The sequence below is a fragment of the Bradysia coprophila genome, chromosome X (genome assembly GCF_014529535.1).
Source record: "Bradysia coprophila strain Holo2 chromosome X, BU_Bcop_v1, whole genome shotgun sequence".
Lineage (NCBI taxonomy): Eukaryota > Metazoa > Arthropoda > Insecta > Diptera > Sciaridae > Bradysia > Bradysia coprophila.
The window spans coordinates 8601741-8611982 of NC_050737.1; the positions used below are offsets into that span (position 1 = coordinate 8601741).

At 36.4% G+C, this 10242-nt stretch overlaps 2 protein-coding genes across 2 annotated transcripts; both read left to right on the top strand.

Moving 5' to 3' along the window:
* The first annotated feature begins 892 nt into the window (after nt 1-892).
* Nucleotides 893-2013, top strand: LOC119085737 (antigen 5 like allergen Cul n 1-like). The gene is made up of 3 exons (XM_037196205.1): nt 893-1356; nt 1420-1661; nt 1724-2013. The coding sequence occupies exons 1-3, from the start codon at nt 1066-1068 to the stop codon at nt 1956-1958; spliced, it is 768 nt and encodes a 255-aa protein (XP_037052100.1). The 5' UTR covers nt 893-1065; the 3' UTR covers nt 1959-2013.
* Nucleotides 2014-8179: 6166 nt separating this feature from the next.
* LOC119080377 (antigen 5 like allergen Cul n 1-like) lies at nt 8180-9298 on the top strand. Its single transcript, XM_037188685.1, has 3 exons — nt 8180-8569; nt 8632-8873; nt 8940-9298. Exons 1-3 carry the CDS (start codon nt 8285-8287, stop codon nt 9175-9177), a joined length of 765 nt encoding a protein of 254 aa, XP_037044580.1. The 5' UTR covers nt 8180-8284; the 3' UTR covers nt 9178-9298.
* Nucleotides 9299-10242: the final 944 nt, after the last annotated feature.

Genomic DNA, 10242 nt, shown 5'->3' on the forward strand with positions numbered 1-10242 from the left:
GCCCTTGCACTGACCTTTTGTACGTACAAATTTGTAGTGGGGATGAAGGTAGAAAATTATTGACCTGCATAAAAAAGGGACGGGGATTTTACCATTTTATCTTTTTTATGGAATATTAATATTTCCTTACACTTTGTAAGTTCGTCACATTGACTGATGTTGATTGTTGCCAAAAATGATTATTGGAAAAAGGCACTTTCGAGTAAAAAAGGATTAACGCTAATTAGCCTATTTTAAAACTGGTTTCCTTACCTGCTCAAACCCATAAAACTGTCACGGAAAATTTTTTTAAATATATGTAGGTACTGAATTTATCGAAACATGAGATTGGTAAATTTCAGTAAATTTAAGTAAATTCGGCAAATAAATTGTACCAAAAATGATTTTCGGCTTGCAGTTAGTAGACAGTATCCATCCCATACACTTCGATGGATGTAGTGGTACTCGATGTAGAAGGCAAACTGTAAAATGTGAGTATCTTGTCTTAGAATCTTTTTCGGCTAATTAGGATAAAAACCGAGAGCCAAACCGAAACAATTAAAAGAAAATCACAGTTTTCCCAGTTAGTAACACTCATTGTAGCAACACTAATAATAAATCCATTGTAGTGCTTGATAATGATAATTCGCAGGAACACTTTCTACGAAAACGTATACCCCTAAAACAATACAAAAATATTTGCAGATTGCAGTTCCAGCAAATGTTAATTGCTATGCTAAGTCATAGTCCTCTAATCGGTTAAATACGTCAATAAACGAAAAACTTAATTTAATGAGTTGTATTGAGGTGTGTGTGTTTCTTAATTTTTTGATCGATGGAATAGTTAAGTAGCCAAAAGAAAACAAAAACTTATTGACACAGTCTGTTGCATCTCCTGGATATGACTGATCAGTTTTTATCGATAAATGAATGTTTAGTCATCTTCAAAACTGCGTATTTTTTAGCTCAGCCAATTGTAATACAATTAACCATTTTAGTTCAACGTTAGCGCGTAAATACAACGACAGTTCATTGATACGGGAAAGTTATTTTTGCAACCACATCTTTGAGATTAAAGCCTGAACTATGTACATACACCCAAAATATATGACCGTTTTGCTTACATGCATTTTTCCAAAACTGGTGATCACTGCATATAACTACTATTGTCAGGCACACCTTTGCAGGCCTAATTCTAAACACATTGGATGCGGAAACACTGGTGAGTTTGGCCCAAATTGTCCGTCTGAACGAAAATTAGTACCTATGACAGTCGGCTTGAAAGCTTACTTGCTTGAAAAGCATAATCGAGCACGATGTGACATTGCAAATGGAAAAATTAGAGGATATAAGTCAGCGAATGGAATGCCTGAAATGGTAAGAAATTAATCGACCTATGTCTGACCCTTCTAAACATTCAACTTTATATACATTTGATAGGGCTGGGATGATGAGCTGGCTAAATTAGCAGAATATAACGCCAAGACTTGTATTTATGGCCATGACGAATGCGTCAGCACAGCGACCCACAGATATGCTGGGCAGAATATCGCAATCGTTATGTCGACATTAAATTACTTCGAAAGTAAAAGAGCCATTGATTTATTGTTTAAAGCTTGGTTCGACGAATATAGAGACTGTGACATGACGTACATAGACAAATACAGACGTAGTGACACCGGGTAAGTTTCTAGATACCAATTAAATTAAACTGTCCATAATTTCCTAAATATTTTCTTTTCAGTAAAAAGATCGGGCATTTTACACAAATCGTGAGAGCTGGTGCTAGTAGAATGGGATGTGCCTTGACAAGCTTTGCAAATTCGCGCAAAAATGTCTATATCGTGTGTAACTATTCATTAGCGAACATCTTAGGAAGAAAAGCTTATACAACTGGAATGCCATGCTCCGCCTGCAATGAAGGATGTAGCCTAACATATCCAGGACTCTGCAATACCACAGAAGTCATTCCATTATGATAATTACATCTTAATTAAACTACTTATAGTTGAAGGCTTATTAAAATTAATAAAATTAAAGCTAAGTCAACTCACAACTGTATTTTCATTACTGTCTTCGTAGAGAATGTAGCACAATCGAAGACAAGACTAAAATCGTCAATCAAAAATAGATTGTGTACGTACATCCTAAATATGTACGCTGTTGTCCAAAAAGCGCTTTGTCTGGTTCGTTCGGGTCACCCTAGCAATTGTGAAAGGTTCAATATTCATTTCAACTTTATTTATCACAGGACAAAAAGGAAAAACCTTGTACAAATATCGTTACGATTAAATTCAAATATCCTTACGATTAAAGGTAGTGACAGTAAACGAATTAAAATAATGGTAGATAAGCCAATTCCACTTGTCTTAAAATGTAACCTACCGAAATCGGCTTAATTTTTTTAAATAGTCGCAGTCGTCATCATCTACAAAAAATCACTCAATATTGTAAACCAAGGTAATACAAGTCCGCAAAAAGATACTGAACACATATTTCGAGTGAGTTTGAGTGCAGCGAGAGTCCAACTTAAATAAACTAGAAATGAAACATATCTTGAGTAGTTTGGGTACATTCGTGAAGGCATCACAATATGTGAAGTTACAGTAAATTGTTACTTGAATACATGAGTTGCAGTTGCATGCTGTACGTACACGCAAATCGTACCTAATAGAAACTAGGCCCCACCTTTTGGGCGGGTCAGGTCCCTTGACTGACAATTTTTTCAATTTTCCGAAATATCACAAATAACGGATGTAAAACATTCGCTTGAGTACAAGTTCTTTGGAAAACCACTTTTTCTGTTCTCTATTTGCTTGTAAATTTGCGGCCAGATTTTTAATCAACAATACAAAAATAGACAAAGACTCGTGTGAATTACGGCCCTCGCTGCGCTCTGCCCGCAAACGTCCCACTCGTATAAGTCGTCTATTATTCAGTTTTATAGTCTTATTGTTAACGTTAAACAAAAGTAGAAGATGCGAATTTGGAACGATTAAAGGACTCTTTCACTTTGGTACAATATAAAATAGTACGATAGACGTTCTTCCCTTACACTTATGTACAAAAAGGAAGCCCCCCGGTACTTTCTACATTCACAAAACCTTTAATCATGAAAAAAATAGCACGACTCGTGCGAATTACGGCCCTCGCTTCGCTCTGGCCGCAAACTTCACACTCGTGGGAGTTTCAAAGTTTTCTGTATGATAGTTTTTTAATGTCATTCCATACATTTGAATAGCGATTCAGAAATTGGTTTTTCATAAAATTTTATAAATATTTTATGTCATGGCTAGAAAACGATCATGCGTGATAGCTGACTTTCAACCTGACTGTCCCTGACTATAGCCAACTATAACCGTGATAGCTGACTATCACCGTGATAGCTGACTATCACCGTGATAGCTGACTATCACCGTGATAGCTGACTATCACCGTGATAGCTGACTATCACCGTGATAGCTGACTATCACCGTGATAGCTGACTATCACCGTGATAGCTGACTATCACCGTGATAGCTGACTATCACCGTGATAGCTGACTATCACCGTGATAGCTGACTATCACCGTGATAGCTGACTATCACCGTGATAGCTGACTATCACCGTGATAGCTGACTATCACCGTGATAGCTGACTATCACCGTGATAGCTGACTATCACCGTGATAGCTGACTATCACCGTGATAGCTGACTATCACCGTGATAGCTGACTATCACCGTGATAGCTGACTATCACCGTGATAGCTGACTATCACCGTGATAGCTGACTATCACCGTGATAGCTGACTATCACCGTGATAGCTGACTATCACCGTGATAGCTGACTATCACCGTGATAGCTGACTATCACCGTGATAGCTGACTATCACCGTGATAGCTGACTATCACCGTGATAGCTGACTATCACCGTGATAGCTGACTATCACCGTGATAGCTGACTATCACCGTGATAGCTGACTATCACCGTGAATAGCTGACTATCACCGTAATAGCTGACTATCACCGTGATAGCTGACTATCACCGTGATAGCTGACTATCACCGTGATAGCTGACTATCACCGTGATAGCTGACTATCACCGTGATAGCTGACTATCACCGTAATAGCTGACTATCACCGTAATAGCTGACTATCACCGTAATAGCTGACTATCACCGTAATAGCTGTGACTATCACCGTAATAGCTGACTATCACCCTGATAGATGACTATCACCCTGATAGATGACTATCACCGTGATAGATGACTATCACCGTGATAGATGACTATCACCGTGATAGATGACTATCACCGTGATAGATGACTATCACCGTGATAGCTGACTATCCCTGACTATAGCCAACTATTACTGTGATAGCTGACTATCATGCATGCGTGATAGCTGGATATAACTAACCGACAAAATCAAATTCCATCAAAGTAATCTTTTTCGATTGATTGAATTTTCCAACAGTGGAAAATACTGTTTTTCTGGAATAACTTTCAGATCCTTAATCCCACATAGCCCATCTTCGAACTTAACCTCAGGAATTGATATCTGCATCGATTAAAAAAATAAAATTGGTAATTGGTTGATAATTACTCAAGTTATCGTGTGTACAAGCAAAATATTGGGACAAACTATTCCGTTTTTCATAACATTTCATACAACCTTTGGTATACAAACATTCTAGGGTATTTTCCGGCATAAGACCCTGACTTACAGTCAAGGGAATGATATTTTTCTGAGATATATCAAACTAGGTCCCACCTTTTGGGCGGGTCAGGTCCCTTGACTGATAATTTTTTTCAATATCTTTTTGATCATTTTCATTGTTGAACTTCCGAAGCATCACTGATACAAATGCCTACATTTGATCCTAATTTATTTTTACATATGCTGTATTCCTAAAAAAATTGTCAAATTTAGAACATTAATATATCGATTACTCTATACATTACAACAAAATTCTTCAAAAAATCTTTGAACGTAAGACCGAATGATCTTTGTGTTCTTATGTTTCTTATAAATTTGCAGCAAGATTTTCAATCAACCAATCAAACTCGTATGAGCTATGTATTATTCTGTTTGATTGCCATTTTGTCGAATTGAATCAGAGTAGATGCGAAGTTTAACGAATATGGAACGATGAGAGGCCTTTTCACTTTGGTAAAAAATTTAAAAAAAAACCATTTCGTAGAAGGATGAATTCCCTGGGAACGAACAAAACGCCTTCTCATTACATTTCGTAGAAGGATGAATTCCCTAGGAACGAACAAAACGCCTTCTCGCAACATGTACCACATTTCATTTGAAAGCAGGCATTTTTCTGCCGTAAGACAGTAAAAACATCTTTCTTTGGTATTTAGTAGACGGATTTTTGTTAGTCAACTATCAGATTTGTTAGTCAACTATCAGATTTGTTAGTCAACTATCAGATTTGTTAGTCAACTATCAAATTTGTTAGTCAACTATCAAGTTGTTAGCAGTTCACTAACAAGAGATGTTTACCGGTTAGAGGCTGGACATGTACTGACGAAATTTTTCTTCCTATTTGTTTCATGCACATCATCGAAAACATACTTATACGATTTACACACACTACGCAACAAATTCAAATTTCATCAAAGTAATCTTTTTCGATTGAGGCTATAATCAACAGTGTAAAATCCTGTTTTTATGGCATAGCTTCCAGATCCTTCGTCCCACATAGCCCATCTTCGAACTTAGCGTTGGTATTTTACTTCCACATATTTAAAAAAAAATCGTGCCTTGAACGATTTTTTGTTACCCAGATTAAACGTTTTTCATGCCATTTCATATATTTTCAAGCACAGTAAACTTTTTTGTTACCCACATATTTCGGTATTTTCTGGTGTAAGACCCTGACTTTCAGTCAAGGGAATAACCGCAGCTCGTGTGAATTACAACCCTCGCTTCGCTCCACAAACTTTAGTCGTCGTAGTTGTCTAATGTTTGGTTTGCTTTGGCCGCAAACTTATCGCTCGTCCGAGCTGTCTAATATTGCAATACGACACTGCAACTCTTGTGAATTACGACACTCGCTTCGCTCGGGCCGCAAACTTCACACTCGTCAGAGTTGTCTAATAATAAGTTTTAGTCTAATCGCAAACTTCTCGCTCGTCCGAGCTGTCTAATATTGCAATACGATACCGCAACTCGTGTGAATTACAACCCAGGCTTCGCTCCGCAAACTTCAGTCGTCGTAGTTGTCTAATGTTTGGTTTGCTTTGGCCGCAAACTTAACGTTCGTCCGAGCTGTCTAATATTGCAATACGATACTGCAACTCGTGTGAATTACGACCCTCGCTTCGCTCGGGCCGCAAACTTCACACTCGTCAGAGTTGTCCAATATTAGGTTTGATCTAATATCAAACTTATCGCTCGTCCGAGCTGTCTAATATTGCATTACGATACCGTAACTCGTCGAAGTTGTCTAATGTTAGAATTGCTTGACTTTTGTAATACTATATACTCACTGTAGTGTATATGTAATTTTAGGTATATGCTGCTTGTTAATTAATAAAATATAAAATAGCAATTATCAAATACCAATTATCGAAAATCAACTATATTGTTCATTTATTACATTTCTATTTTTTGGCATAACTTCCGAAGCGTTGATCACACATAGCTTATCGTCGAACTTAGCCTCAGGAATCCCATTCCTCGTCGATTAAAAAAAAATCATCAAAATCGGTTATGAATTACTCAAGTTATCGTGGTGACAAAAAAAAAATAGGTTACAAACAATTACGTTTTTCTTCACATTTCATACAATTATCAAAAATTAAAAAGTATCACATTTTCGTTTTCAATAGGTAAAACACACATAAAACAAAAATGTGATACTTTTTAATTTTTGATAATTGTACATTGTAAGGCGACAAACATTTTATGGTATTAGATCATAGATCATTAGATCGATGTGTACTCTTTATAAGATGATTCTGGAGTGACAAAAGACATAGCTAATGCGTTCTTTTTATACATAAATTCATAATTGATATTCAAATAGCCAACTATCAAATTTGATAGTCAACTGTCGAATTTGATAGTCAACTATCAAGCAAGTTGATAGTCAACTGTCAAATTTGATAGTCAATTATCAAGTTGATTGTATACCATCAATTCTAATATAATTCGTTGGCGAAAACAAATTCAAATGATTTACACACACCCTAAAAAAATCAAATTTCACCAAAGCAATCGTATCGTATTTAATAGAGAAATTATCAACAGTGTAAAATCAGGTTTTCCTGGAATAACTTCCAGATTCTTAATCCCACATGGCTCATCTTCGAACTTAGCCTCGACAATTTAATTCCACATCGATAAAAAAAAATTTGTTGAAATTGGTTAAGAATTACTCGAGTTATCCTGCCCACAAGAAAAAACGGTTACAGACATTTAACGTTTTTCATAACATTTCACAAGTTGATAGTCAACTATCAAGTTGATAGTCTACCATAAATTCTAATATCAATCGTTGGCGAAAACAAATTCACATGATTTACACACACATCCAAAAAAAATCAAATTTCATCAAAGTAATCGTATCGTATTAAATAGAGAAGTTATCAACAGTGTAAAATCAGGTTTTTCTGGAATAACTTCCAGATTCTTAATCCCACATGGCTCATCTTCGAACTTAGCCTCGAGAATTTAATTCCACATCGATTAAAAAAAAATTGTTGAAATTGGTTAAGAATTACTCGAGTTATCCTGCCCACAAGAAAAAAACGGTTACAGACATTAACGTTTTTCATAACATTTCATACATTTTCAATCAAAGTGTACATGTATGGTTACAGACATTTTTCGGTATTTTCTGGCGTAAGACCCTGACTTTCAGTCAAGGGAATAAATTCCCTTGCATACGGGGGAATGACGTCACTTTCGATTTATTTCTGTTAGTCTCGTCTCGTCATTGCTACAGTGACGTAATAAGTGTATCTAGTCGGATAAAACAATGTAAGGTGGATTTTAAACTGATGATGTCTGAATATTAAACTTTACGTCTGCCTCCCAAAAGAATTAAAAGTCAAGTAAACAGCAGCGACAATTTCGTATTTGCACAGGTGGAAAATGAATTTTTTACGGCCTATTATCCGGTGTAAACGCAATTTTGATGTGTATCTTTTTGACTGTTTTATTTAAATTAGCTGTTGGCTTCTTATAAAAGGAAAACTCAAACTAAGGTCTGCATCAATTCAGTGACAAACCATCACACAGTTCGAACCGCTTCGAATAACAGTTTCGTTTTCGATAATTCTAATAATCTAAACTGCAACAAGATACCATGAATCCATCAATAGTGACCGTTGTGCTTGCAACTATTTTACTGAAGCAGGTAGTCTCTGCATTTGACTTTTGTCAGAAAAATCTAAATTGTCCAGCTAATGCCAAACACGTTGGCTGTGGAAGTACTAATAATTTTGGACGATACTGTCCCGTTGAACGCACTTTAGTACCTATGACGGCTGAGTTGAAAGCTCATTTTCTCAAAAAACATAATCAAGCACGAAGCGACATTGCAAACGGCAAAATTACCGGCTACAAAAGCGCTAATCGAATGATTGAAATGGTAAGTGAAATCTTCACTCATTACACGATAACCATAATAACCGTATTATCATATACGTATAGACGTGGGACGATGAACTGGCTAAGTTAGCAGAATACAATGCCAAGAGTTGCACTTACGGTCACGATGAGTGCCGTAACACTGCCACATACAAATATGCTGGTCAAAATATCGCAATGGTGATGTCAACTCCAAACTACTTTGAAACCATCAAAGCCGTTGACTACTTGTTCGGTTTGTGGTTCGATGAGTACAAAGACTGTGACATGACCTACATCAACAAGTACAGACCCAGCGACACTGAGTAAGTTGTGAGAGGTGCATTTTCCCTTGTGATTCAAATTTTAATTGAAATTTTTAATTTTCGCAGTGCGCAAATCGGTCATTTCACACAAATTGTGTCCGCCGGTGCTAATCGAGTCGGATGTGCTGTTACTACCTTCGCCGATTCACGGAAAAATGTCTACATTGTGTGCAACTATTCATTGACCAATATTTTGGCTCGACCAATTTATACAACCGGCACTCCGTGCTCTGCCTGTACTAAGGGATGTAGTGCGACGTATCCTGGACTTTGCAATTCGTCGGAAGTTATTCCCTTGGTATAAATAATGGTCCCCGCTTTAATAACAGACTAATAACCTTCACCTCGCATTTTGAATAAAATACTCAACTTTCTAATTTATAAGTTTTGTTAAGTTAAATAAATGTCCTTTCATTGAAATAAAACTACCCTGCAAGTATTTCGTTAATGAGGTTTTTCTTATTTCGTCATTTCGTCTATGTCAAAAACTTGCATATCGATTGTAGTCATGTAGATTCACAAAAATTATACCTGCATTACCAGAAGTCATATCAAGTGTTAATGTCATCGTGCCTGGATGTCGTGTCATCGTGTCTTGTGATTGTTGGAAATAAAACATAAATATTCAATCTGTTCGAGAGAATTCGTAAATAACTTCAATCAAATATCTTCGTTTATGAGGTTCGCGACGTTTTTTATTAATTTTATTCTGTGAATTTGATATAAAACTGTTTATATAACCTAACCTCACAAACGTTGAATTGGTTGCTACGAATGTTTATTTATTTACTGAGTTTTTACGTTGGAGTGCTCTTTTTGCGATGAAGTCTTATAGAAACCATGAAGAATACCGTCCACAGCAAGAAAAATCCTTTTTTCAATTATATTTTTCAGTCAGCAAGATTTATTTAGCCTACGAAGCGCATCTAAGGAGCACTGATCGGAAGTTTCGAATGAAAAAATAATTTTGTTAAAATCTCAGGGCTCAGTTGCGGTACCAGACTAGCATGATCTGGCGATCGTCAGAGAATATTTGTTATTAAAATGGAAAGGTTCAATTCAGGGAAAAATTATGAAGTACAATCAGTAACACGATTCAAAATTATCAGCAGGACTACATTAGCGATTTGTGTAGTGTGTCGCCTAGGGCATAGACATGTTGTTTTTCCAGGGAAAATAGAAAATTTAGGTGTAAATGTGTTTAAATAGTCCGTAAGGCAAAAATCGAGAGCCCGTATTTTTTCTATGAATTAAAAAAATATTTTAGGGGTTCGGAGCAAGGTTCAAATGCGCAATTAAGATGGTTATAGAGCAGTAAATATGATATACATAATATACCTGAACCAGTCTAACAAATAACTTGCTCCGA

What these genes read in the sequence shown, in the direction of transcription:
- LOC119080377 (XM_037188685.1), top strand. Translation starts at nt 8,285, where the DNA reads ATGAATCCATCAATAGTGACCGTTGTGCTTGCAACTATTTTACTGAAG. An exon ending in CTAATCGAATGATTGAAATG is followed by an intron (nt 8,570 to 8,631) that starts GTAAGTGAAATC and finishes ATATACGTATAG; the next exon opens with ACGTGGGACGATGAACTGGC. An exon ending in TACAGACCCAGCGACACTGA is followed by an intron (nt 8,874 to 8,939) that starts GTAAGTTGTGAG and finishes TAATTTTCGCAG; the next exon opens with TGCGCAAATCGGTCATTTCA.
- LOC119085737 (XM_037196205.1), top strand. Translation starts at nt 1,066, where the DNA reads ATGTACATACACCCAAAATATATGACCGTTTTGCTTACATGCATTTTT. An exon ending in CGAATGGAATGCCTGAAATG is followed by an intron (nt 1,357 to 1,419) that starts GTAAGAAATTAA and finishes TACATTTGATAG; the next exon opens with GGCTGGGATGATGAGCTGGC. An exon ending in TACAGACGTAGTGACACCGG is followed by an intron (nt 1,662 to 1,723) that starts GTAAGTTTCTAG and finishes TTTTCTTTTCAG; the next exon opens with TAAAAAGATCGGGCATTTTA.